The sequence below is a fragment of the Clupea harengus genome, chromosome 20 (genome assembly GCF_900700415.2).
Source record: "Clupea harengus chromosome 20, Ch_v2.0.2, whole genome shotgun sequence".
Lineage (NCBI taxonomy): Eukaryota > Metazoa > Chordata > Actinopteri > Clupeiformes > Clupeidae > Clupea > Clupea harengus.
In genome coordinates this window covers 5477228-5489424 of record NC_045171.1, presented here as the reverse complement: position 1 = coordinate 5489424, position 12197 = coordinate 5477228, and the positions used below count along the sequence as shown (strand labels likewise).

General features: G+C 48.9%; 1 protein-coding gene across 7 annotated transcripts in view; it reads right to left on the bottom strand.

Annotated features, from left to right (window-relative positions):
• Positions 1-12197, bottom strand: part of diaph2 (diaphanous-related formin 2) — a 386793-nt gene that overhangs the window by 167645 nt on the left and 206951 nt on the right. For all 7 annotated transcript variants that reach the window (XM_031587577.1, XM_031587582.1, XM_031587583.1 and 4 more), the window contains one exon: positions 264-365. In XM_031587577.1, the coding sequence (XP_031443437.1) occupies positions 264-365 (102 nt within the window). The remainder of the gene's footprint in view (positions 1-263; positions 366-12197) is intronic.

The following is a 12197-nucleotide window of genomic DNA, read 5'->3' as shown; positions in this document are numbered from 1 at the left end:
CACACACACACACACACACACACACACACACACACACATAACACACAAAAGCCACCTGTCACTCGTCTTGAGAGTGTGTCACTGTCAACATAAACCTCCTGTGATGATTGGGAAATGTTTAGATGACACATCCCTGAGTTTCCTTCCAGTGATGACACTTGATGAAGGTAAGATAGTGCAAACAGAAAACAGAAACTGTAGCTTTAGGAGAACGTTTTTTTTAGCTTGGAAGCGTACACATGTGGTATAAGAGCAGAACTTACAGAGGTTCTGGGCCGTCTTGCTATCCAGGATTCGCAGCTCCTTGGCTTTTTTCTTGAATTGTGACATCCTGTCATCAGTTTCATCCACCTTTTCTTTTTTCACTGGGGAGAGAGAGAGAGAGAGAGAGAGAGAGAGAGAGAGAGAGAGAGAGAGAGAGAGAATATTTACAACATCGATCAACTGCAAATATCTGTGACCTCGCAATCACGTGACCCACATATAGAAATAGCATCTAATATGAGTGAGCGGCCATGTGTGTTTCTCAGCGGAAGCTTCCGGAGAGCATCTCCACGGGCATGAGTAATGATGTAGTCTAAGTATTCACACGCTGAAAGAAATGCAAAACAGAAATAAACAGAGAGACAGCGAAATAGATGGTTGAATTTCTTAAAGTAAATAAACAAAATGTACCCGGTCGCAGAGGTAAAACGTTGCATCATTGGAAATACAGACACGCTGTGCATTTATTCGACGTGTTACTTTGCGCTGTAGTTAGTTGGCATCATCTCTGCACTGGTCTCTGCAGTGTAAGTACTGCCAATGACAGCCCACGGGAGACACCCCTCCAAACAATACATTACAGAACTGATGCAAGCCTACATCAAATGAACAACAAGAAAGAGCACGGGGTACTCCGCTGCAGAGCATCAAATCTCAAACAAAACAACTGAATTCTGAAACCTGATGCAGGCCTCTTGCGATAAACTGGTCCTGGAGGCCTCTCGTGATTCATTAAAGAGGGTTTTAATTTCGTAAGGCCCCCATGCCCTCTCTGGCTCTCTCACAGTCTGATGGGAAGGGGAGGGCTGGGGTAGGGAAGAGTCTGACTGCAGCACACCGCTTACTGGATCATGTTGGACACACACACACACACACACACACACACACTACCACCCAGCCACAGACAGAGAACACACGCACACACAAACACACACACAAACACACAGACAGACAGGCAGACAGACAAAACAAAATATACAAACAAACAGAGAGACAGACACACACACAGCCACACACACACACACACACACACACACACACACACACACACACACACACACACACATTGATGACACAGGCCTCAATACTTCCCCTAAGTCTGTCTGCATTTGCAGAGCTGGGGGAGATAATTGTGTTAGGGCGGTAATCCCTGGGAGAAGCCGGCACGACTGCTTTGCCGAGCACAGAGCCTGGCATTAATGCCAAGCATGTCCTGACCGGCACTCCAGAGACACTCTGGCTCCATTTTCAGCGACGATGGCTCAGTGAGCCTCCACCACAACCAATCCAAATACACACACACACACACACACACACACATGCATGCATGCATGCACACACACACACACCCTGACACAGGTACACATTTGCTCACCCTTGCACACCTTCCACAGACATGCACACTCACACATACATAAATCAACCACACAGACACACACTGGACTCACTCACGGCGACATTCTTAACCGTTTTAAAGAGCACACGTCTTGACAGCCTGTGTCGGTGGGACCCTCTCAATGCTACCTCAAACTGCCACCATCACCGGGGGAAAAAAGTGCAGGAGGAGGAGGAAGAGGGTGGGGGGAACGACTGTAATGAATAAATGGATAACAAGTAAATAAACAAGCGCTAGTGGATAGGAGCCCGCAGTGGTGGCAGCAGCCCAGGGGAGCGAACATCATGTCTTTTTAAATGGGGTAGGGGGGAGACGGGCGGGAGTGGGAGAGAGAGCTAGCGTGCCTGGCGCCAGCCGGGAAGAAGATTCCTGCGCTCCACCAGATTGCTTGTGGGAGATGAAGCGCTCCTTGGCGCTAATCATTCCTCTGTTTATTCAAGCCCAAGGTGGAAGTCTCCCTGGAAACACTGAACAAACAACCTGCACTGTGAGGGGCAAAAAAAAAAGAGAGAGAAAGAAAGGAAAAGAAGAGGAAAGGAGGAGGGAAGGAAAGGAAAAAGACGGGAGAGAGAGAGGGAGGAGGAGGGGGGGTGGGGGGGGGAGAGGTATCTGCATATTTGAAGAAACTATCAAAGAAGCGGCATCTTCCTGCACCAGAAGAAGAGGAGCTCGAGGCGCTGATTTGGGCTGCTTTGTCAACAAAGCCAGGGGATCCACACCTGTTTCCACACAGAGCCCAGGCAGACGCATGTGCTTCAGTGGCTGGGGAGGAAGCTTCTACGCGGCAGGAGAACCAAAGATTGAGGCTGCGTCTGTTTCCAAAAAAATAAAATCAAGGACAAAAACACTGCTCGGTGAAACCCTCCCTCCCCACTTGCCGCCTCAATGAATGCAACTAAAATGAAGGCGTAATGCAACTTATCCAGGAGACGGTGATTGTCTATGGAAACCTTTGCAGGATATCACGTTTCAGTTGTTCGGCGTGGGGCTGACCTCTGAAAATCAAGTTTTGGAATGTTTCGCCAGTGTTTTTCAGGCAACACTTTGAGCACAGATTGTGGGTGGAGAGCTCTTGATACCGGACCAACCCAAACAACGAGGCATGTGAAATCATCCATTTTGTGCAAACAGTGCTGGTCTTTGTTTTACAGGGCCGCAACTGAATCACATTTTGGAGGAGTCGTCTTTGCCTTTTAGGGCTATTCGTTTTATGACGCATAGAGTATTCACCCATGGTTCGTGATGAAATCCATTTCCTTCTCCTCCCCAACCCCATTCCTTTAATACCCTCTTTTTACTAGGCCCTAATGGCACCCATTATTTTATCCATTTTTGTCAGGTCAGAAAGCTTCACAGAGGTCCCTTGGTGATGACATCACAGGACCACTCTACACGTGGTCAAATGCAACACTGTTCTTTGCCAGGTCTGTTTCCACTCAGCCCGCTCACGGTGCTTCTCATGGAAGAGACGAGACAAGCAAAAAGAGAGGAAGACGGAGACGGAGAAGAGAGAGACAAAGAGAGAGAGAGAAGGGGAGTGTAATTCAAACTAACTGAAATTTGAGGAGCAAAGAAAATATCAAAAAATATTTGTGTGGGGTAGGGCAGGGATGGGGATGAGCAAAAACAACTGTTTCCAGGCCTTCATGCATCCGCTCCCATCTACACACACACACACACACACACACACACACACTCACACACACTCACACAACACACCTCACTGTACACCCAACCCCCTGTGAATCCTTCACCCAGGTATCGCACTCTCTCAGCGTGACGTTCTCAACACCCACTCTCCCAACACCTACTCTCATCCCCATCAGAGCCTGGAGCTCAGCGCCAGAGCATCTGGACTAATCAGAGACGCGCGCGCGCACACACACACACACACACACACACACACACACACACACACACACACACACACACACAGGGCCGCGTCACTCTCTCCTCACTCGGCTGGGTGTGTCACCACCAAGGTGTTGCGCTCAATCTGGGACATGCTAGCTGATTCAATTGCTCACCGCACCTCCACTGCACGCTCCGCACTGTAAAGCTGCTGCTACGGGTGGGCTGCAGTAAAGGAGGGATGTTGAGAAGCCTCCGTATGGTATGCTGGCGGGTGCCCGTGGCTCTGCTTGGTTCTGCCAAATCGGAGAGTTCACGGAGGAAACACGTCGAGCGCTATGCATCATCCGAGTGATGCGCTGCAACCGCTCATCTCCGCCAAACAGATTTTTCCTCTTTGTGTGTTCACAGAGGGGGAAAAATAAAAACAAAAACGTTCTCTCTTTTTTTTTTTCGAAATGCAGAAGGTTTGGAAAGCTGGCCATATTTATGTTGGCCTGAGAGAGCCGAACCATTTAATCTCCCTGTAAGATTAGGGTTACACAGTAAAGTTGTTCAAGTGAAACCAATTGTAAATCAAAAACACATTCGTGTTTCTTCCCAAATGGATGCAAGATGCGAGGCCAGCACCGTGATTCCCTGTCTCCTGTCGCTCCGCTTTGTTCTTTCCCATATCCGTCCGGGAAGAGTGGCGTGCGATTGCTTCGACTAATAGCCAACATGTTTGGCTGGCTTGTCAAGAAAAATTAGAGGCTTTGTGCCTGTTCATGTCAGGCTCGACAGACCAGCACGAGCCACAAAGCAGTCTTAATATCGCCACGGTTCCTACTAATTGCTTCCCACTGAACAATAAAAAAAAGAAATAAATAAATGAGCAGTTGGTAGTGGCGTGAAATATATTGCAGTTCAGGTGGTTGGTCCATTGGTTGTAAATGAGCAGGGAGGGTGGGAGACAGAGAGAGAGAGAAAGACAGAGGGAGAGAGCAAGACAGAGAGAGAGAGCAAGACAGAGGGAGAGAGAGCAAGACAGAGGGAGAGAGAGCAAGACAGAGGGAGAGAGAGCAAGACAGAGAGAGAGCAAGACAGAGGGAGAGAGCAAGACAGAGGGAGAGGGGGACAGGGGGTGTGTGTCTGTGTGTGTGTCTGTGTGTGTGTGTGTGTGTGTGTGGGGGGGGGGGGGGGGTGTGTGTTGCGACACTCTTTCTGGGCAGGAGGGAAAGAGACGAGTGGAGGCAAGCTGCGCCTCACAGCGAGAGGCCACCCATCAGCGTCTGCGCACAATAAAACTAATACAGATGGCTCGTTAAGATTTTATGGAGAAGCCCCTATTACACCAAAAGAAATTAAACTTGAGTAAAGACATGCTGTGCACGTGTAGAACACAAATATCGCCGCAGTGTGGATGGGGTTTTCAGCCCCGCCGCCCCCCGTTATCATTCACACAAGAGGCATCCGAAGGTGCCTCACCACCTCAGTGAAGGAGGTAGGCAAACCGTTGGGCGGAGACGAGGCCGGAGTGATTCCGAGTTGGAACTGACAATGATGGTCGGGGCCTCGGCGAAGGTAATGCATGAGAGCTGTTATTCAAAATGCTTTGGCAATTTGAAACCTTTTCAGGGGAGAGAAGAAAAAAAAAACCCGAAAGAAAACACATGAACCAGATTGTTATTGGATGAGACGGCTGCTTGCACAATTTTCTGTAAAACAATAACACCTCAAGGTCATTCTTGCCAGTGTAAGCACACACATGTGAGTGGACTCCTTCAAAACCGTTATGCTCTGTGAAAAGAGCTGAAATGGGACTTAATGCACTCCACTGCAAGAGAGAGAGAGAGAGAGAGAGAGAGAGAGAGAGAGAGAGAGAGAGAGAGAGAGAGAGAGAGAGAGATATGAGGAGGGGGGGAGAGAGGGAGAAACATTTTCAAGATCGCTCAGCATGTGTGCAAGGCTCTTTGTGTGTTTTGGATGAGGGGCGCTCCCACCGGACCTTGAGCCCGTGAAAGATCTCTGCACTTGGGCATAGATTCTGTTTACTGGCCTGCATTCCATGTGCTGGGTGCCTTCCATATGATATCTCCCCGAAAGCTGCCCAAAAAGCCCAGAGCATTAGCAAACTAAACACTACCACATGCTCACTTCCGGACAGAGACGGTGCCATGCGGTGCAGTCAGGCAAACACAAAATGAGAGAGAGAGATAGAGAGACAGAGAGAGAGAGAGAGAGAGAGAGAGAGGAGGGAGGAGGGATACAGACAGTGTGTGAGAGAGAGATAAAAAGATAGAGAGGAAAAGAAGGAAGAAAAAAGAGAGCAGGACAGAAAAAGCGAGAGAGACAGACAGAAAGCAGGGGAGAGAGACGGAGAGAAAGAATAAGAAAATGTTGATGACAGGTCCTCTGAAATGCATTTAATGCCCAGGCACAACCGAGTGGGGCAGACAATGTGGAGTCTGGACGTCCGCAGGGCAATCTATTCCCTGAATGTGCAATCTGCCTGCGGAGATGTGCTCAGCGCCCGTCTCCCTGACTCACTGCTGGGAGACTGCCAGCTTCCTTAAAGGAGCCCCACTCCGTCAGACCACACCATCAAACGCACAACTATTTGGATCCACTTTACATGGACAGGACTGTGAACTACCTCATGTTTTAATTATACTACAAGGGCAGATTTTTAAAAAAAAGAATAAAAAAAAGAACATTTCAAAGAACAACTTTCATTGTTTGAGTGTGTGTACGTGTGTGTGCTTGTGCGTGTGCGTGTGCACGTGTGCCGGCGTGTGTGTGTGTGTGTGTGTGTGAGAGAGTGTGTGTATGTGTCTGTGCCCCAGAAAACAACACATCCACACACTTACAAACAACAATCAACATCACTTCATTAATGACTTACTATTGCACAAATAAGCATTTAAAATGCAAGGTTATGGATGTCATTTAGCTGATAGATGTGGTTGGAGCCCTGACTGTTGGCCATAGCTGTGATTATGTAGCAGTGGCCATTCTGTTCAATGTCTTGTAAAATGACACCTGAGGCAAAAGGAGACAGTTTGATGCTCTACTAAGAGCCAAAATAGGCTGCTAAAATGGCCCATTTTTTCTTCTGCATCAGTACTTTCTCCTCCAAAAGGCCATTACATCTGATGGCCATTACATGTTTCTTTCTCCTGGTACTTGCTTCTGCCTGTGGTGAAGGATAAACAAAACCACTGGAACAAACCGATAAAAGGACAGGAACATTCTGCTGCCACATCGACGAATGGGGATGAAAGGCATTTGGTTTGATGTCAGTGAAGTTGTTTTTGTAAACATCCCGGTTCATGGTACGCCACGACATATAGATATGTCAGATCTTTTTTCAACGGGGGTGTAACAAGCAGGGTTCACTAAAACAGGGAGAACGCTCAAGTTTTCAAAACACCATTTGACCAGAGAACTCCAGCTGTGACCAATCTTTCCCATCGACTGAGGCTAAACAGAGGTCTCTCTCCTAAGCCTGTGGCCAATTTACCACCTGGATACGAGTCCAGCTCTCCTCCTCTCCCTTAATCTAGGATTTCTCCGGTGTGCTCTCTCTCTTTTTTCATTCTAGGAACTGAAATAGTTTTCCCTTCCTTCAAAATGGCAAACCTACATTGATCGGATCAAGGAAGTCGATACAAAGCAAAAGCCCAAATTGAATCCCGGCACACCACAACAGTGGCTAAGGAAGTGAAGTTAATAGCTTAATGTGCGATCCAAATGTGAGAGCGCGGCATGTGTGTTGCCCCTCATGTTAGGTCAGGCCAGTGGAGTGGGATTTAAATGACATGCTCTGGAAATAAGGGTCCACAAACAATCACGAGGAGCCATCTATCATTAGCGGGGCAATTGTACAGGTATTGGCTCTCCCACTTGTGTTTGGGGGCAGTAGAGTGTTTGCTGCTGCTCAGGGACACTGGCCAATAAACACCCAAAGGGCAGGCTGGATGGGGTGCTGCTGATGGCCTCCTCATGCAAGGTAATTGAGGCTAACGCATCTTCCTAGCTAATGACTTCCTCCTCTCCTTCCTGACCTTGGGATACGGGGGGGGGGGGGGGGGGGGGGGGGGGAAGAGCTCGGATCCGGCGCGCTCCTCTCACACGGGGGAGGAACTCAAGGTGAGATGTAAGGAGCCAGAGAGAGAGAGAGAGAGAGGGGGCACAGCAGAGCAGAGGAGTGGCCGCGCTTTCAACCGTGCAATTACCATCACCCCCCTAATAATGCTGGAGTGTGGCCAGAAGGGGAGGGCAAGTCAACGCTAATGATAATAACGGTGGCTAGGCAGGTGATGCTCGGCGCCCCAATCTCCCACCCACCCTTCTCCCCCCGTGTCAGGAAGGACACGACCGAAACAGGAAGTTTAAACGCTCAGGGGCTCTCCAGAGGTCAACGGGCCCGTTCCCTCCCCACAGCTGGGGCAGTGGGGCAGAACACGGGGGTGGGGGAAAGGGGATCCGTGGGCTCCCTGTGTGACGGCCTGACCCAGAGACCTCCTTTAATTGCTTCAGCATGAGGGAGAGGCCCTCTCGCCGTCCGAGGGAGTCTTGGAGACGAGCCCAGTAGAATACGCTAAAAAGTCCGCGCCTCGCCCCCCCCACCCCCCAACCCCGCCTCGCACCGGCGAAAGACAGCTTGTCTCTGTTACCCGTATCTCATCTGGGTCGGAGCGTTTCTGATGCTGCACGCCGTGGGAGAGATCACATGCCTGGTGTTTTGGCTCGCTGGAAAGTCTCCCTCACGGGGCCGTATCTCAACCCATCAGAAAAGGCATCCTGATGTCCTAACCCTCATTTAGATAATGACTACAATTTACCCAGCAAAATCAGCCAAGGGGTAGCCCCTGTCAAGCTACAATCCAACCACCAGAGATGCCTCGGAAATACTCTCACCTATACAGCTATTATGTATTATTACTTGTTGGAGTGGTACTAATGGTTCATTGCAGTTGCAATGGTATGCAGGCCTTCGTGGCACTAATAGCTCATCTCTTACAAAGCATTCAGGCTAATGAAAAATGAAAACAGCCCTCTGTTAAAGCTAAACGCGAGTCTACATTTATATTCCTTCTCATCTGAGGGGTTTAACAGATATGGGGAAGGTTATTAAAAAGAAAGGTAACGAAAAATCTGGCAATGATAATGTAGTGTGAAAGACTAAAAATAACATTGGACCTGAAATGTATCTTTTTTTTTCCCGAAGGGGGCTCTGTTTGAGTGGGTTGTGAGCATGCTTAGTAGAGCATTAGCTGCGGCGCAGTCATTAGCTTGAGGGCCGGGCTGCTGTGGTGCTGTGGTGGTTTCAGGGAGGCAGGGAGTGTGGGAAGGGTCCCACCCCATCGCTGTAAATTGGCCATGCGGGGAGCCATGAGGGCAGCCTCTGGATTACGTCCGTCAGCCGATAAAACTTGCAGAGTCGGCTCTCTGAGCGCGCGACCCGAGTGGTCAGATTTAAGCCGAGCAGAGGCTGTGCTGATGCACCCATCCACAACAACCCATTATAACCCTGACCTCTTTACCACACACACACACACTCTCTCTCTCTCTCTCTCTCTCTCATACACACACACACACTCTATCTCGCTCTCTCTCTATCCCACTCTCTCTATCTCTCTCTCTTTCTCTATCCCACTCTCTCTACCTCTCTCTACCTCTCTCTCTCTCTCTCACACACACACACACACACACACACACACACACACACACACAAACCTTCTCTGAACTACTGTCTAAACCCAGCCCACCCCCTCCCCCACCCCCCGATGGGCTTTGGCATCTAGGCTCAAGTGGCACAGCTGAGGCCGTAAACCTGAGATTTGGGCAGAGCGTGGCAGACAGCTCACACGATAAGCGGTGTCCCAGTAGTCTCTATTACCTCTCCCAGCTCCGAGGAGAAGAGGAGCAGCGGGCAGATCCAGAATCTACCAGAATCTACCCGCCACGCGGGCATATCCAGCATCTACCCGCCACGCAAAAAGCTCCTGCACTCTCCCAGTATCGCTGCTCTCCATCTCCTTCTCTTCCATTTTGTGATGATGAACGATTACATATATCTTCCACTGCGTTCATTCTGATTCTGTTTCGATTTCTTAAATATCTATCAAACCTCTTACTGGTCCAAACAATACAGTGCACCAACAAAGGAAAACAGAGAGGCAAAAGAACAAAGCAAAGAGAAATTCAACAGGTCTGTATACTGTTATATGCAAACCATAATTACAACTAATCAAAGAGAAATTCAACAACAGGTCTGTATACTGTTATATGCAAACCATAACTACTACTTATCAAAGAGAAATGCAAAAGGTCTGTATACTGTTATATGCAAACCATAATCACTACTAATCAAAGAGAAATTCAACAGGTCTGTATACTGTTGTAAGCAAACCATGATTACTACTAATCAAGCTGCCATGGGTGTAGTTGCTGAGCCAGCCAAGGTGAACAAGAAATCATCTGAAATCAGGTGACCGACGCTCTTCTGCACTGCACTGCTGGCACCCTAACTTGCCCCACTCCTCAGTGCTACTGCCACCCTAACCTGCCCCACTCCTCAGTGCTACTGCCACCCTAACCTGCCCCACTCCTCAGTGCTACTGCCACCCTAACCTGCCCCACTCCTCAGTGCTACTGCCACCCTAACCTGCCCCACTCCTCAGTGCTCCATGTCTTATTTACCCTCTACTTGTCCTCCTCAGTGATCCGGACTGGGCTGGATCAATTAAGAAGACAACATGCAGGACCCCAGCGGCGCGGAGCAGACCACCCTACTTGCTCCCCCAGTGGAGTCCTGGCGTGTTTGCACACTGCCCTGTATTTATTGTGTTAGACGGCCGCTCTCCGTGCGTTCCTCCGCCCCACTGCTCCACAATCACATGATCACAGCGATGCACACTCGTTCCCGCTGGCCCCCTATGTAACCTTATTCTGCTCAGCTAGCCTGTCTGTTGTAAAAATAATGACTGCCTAGATCCAACGGCCTTGTCACCCTTGAACTGCAGCCGTAACCCTGGTGCTTGAGTAGCTGAACACATAATTGGTTCTCAAAACATTGTATTTTTCTGTTATTGTGCAATGCTGCTGATGATGTGATGCCACGGGTGTAAAACTGTATTAAGGCTCAATGGTCTTGCTTCTTGGAAACCTGGTCCTTTTTGTGACTGATTTAACAGACAGACGTTGGGAGTACCAGAAGAACCTTGAGCCACAGAGGCTTTTTTCTTTTTCTTTTTTCTTTTCGATCGCTCTACTGAGAAGACAGTCAGCCAAACAGGAAATAAAGATGCGTGTAAAAATATGTGGTTGAGTATTATCCCATCTCTTGAAGGTTGGCCGATAGGTTGATCCAATTTGTCTACTAAGGTGTGAAAGGATTTTAGAAATATGTTGGGTGAGTATAGCAGCTCATGTGTGAGTGCACATGGGAAATGTCAAGGTTTTTTGAAGGATAAGGCAAAGAGGGAAGAAAAATGGGGAAAAGGAGTTTTTCCTTCCCTTCCCCGTCAATGTGGAATCCTGCTTGTTAGGAGGAGATGGGCTTATCCAGGGGAATCAAACCTTCAGCAGATGTGTGCTGTATAATTGTGACTCCCGAATCCTAAAAGACAGATGCGAGTGAGGAGGCATGCCTTGCCACTCCTCGGAGACCGATGGATCCCCTCGTGGGCAATAAACAATTTCTGACAGGCGCTGAGCAGCGGCTGCTTTCAGAGCCAAGCCTGGAGCGCCTAGCTTCTGCGGGGTGATTGAGGTATTTTATTTTTTTCTTCGTTTTTTTTTTTTTTTTTTTTAAACTGCCTCCTCCCCGTGTCACTTCCTGGTGACTCTTGTTCAGGCAGCTCATGTGTCGTGTGCTCCATCCGACACGCATGCTGTGTCAACACACCCAACGCACAGATGCTCTGCTCAGGCAACCAACGCATATGGATACATATACAGCCGCACGCCTCTGCATCCCCCCCCATGCACCCACATACATATGAGCTAAATACGAATGCTTGGCAGCTGTTTAGACACCTGTCTCACTTTCCTTGGAAACCAATGTCAGTAATATCACTGACGGTACTATTTCGTTGTCGGTAGCAGGTAATAGCAGTGACTGATTAGATTTTGTCAGTAATATCACTGACGGTACTATTTCGTTGTCGGTAGCAGGTAATAGCAGTGCCTGAGGAGTAGATTTTGTGAGCTGCCGGTTTTGAGAAACTGGTGCAAAGGAGAGCAAGAGGTCTGCAGGTCTGAGGGGCCCACTGTGTGAAATGTGCTGCATGTAAGCCCTTGTTGAGGAATGGCACCAGGGGACTCAACCCAACAGCTTGTCAAATGTTTTTTTTTCCCCCCGTTCCTTCTTTTCTGGTCTTGTCTTTTCTTTGTCTTTTTCTTTCCCAGCACTCTGTTGGCAGGGGTTAGCTCAGCGTGGGATGGTCAGGGCCAAGCAGGGTCCAGCTGGTCAGGGTACCATGGCTCACAGGGGGAGCCTTCTCACTCTCTCTCTCTCTCTCTCTCTCTCTCTATTTTCTCTCTCCGTCTTCATTCCCTTTCACTCGTGGCTTGTGTTACTTTAGCCACCCCCTGGGGCTTCTCATCACCAACCCACACACTCACTCACATAACTTTCCCTCTGGTTCGCATTAACCACTTCCTGTGACTCAAAACTGTGGGCATTCTGACAGCGAGC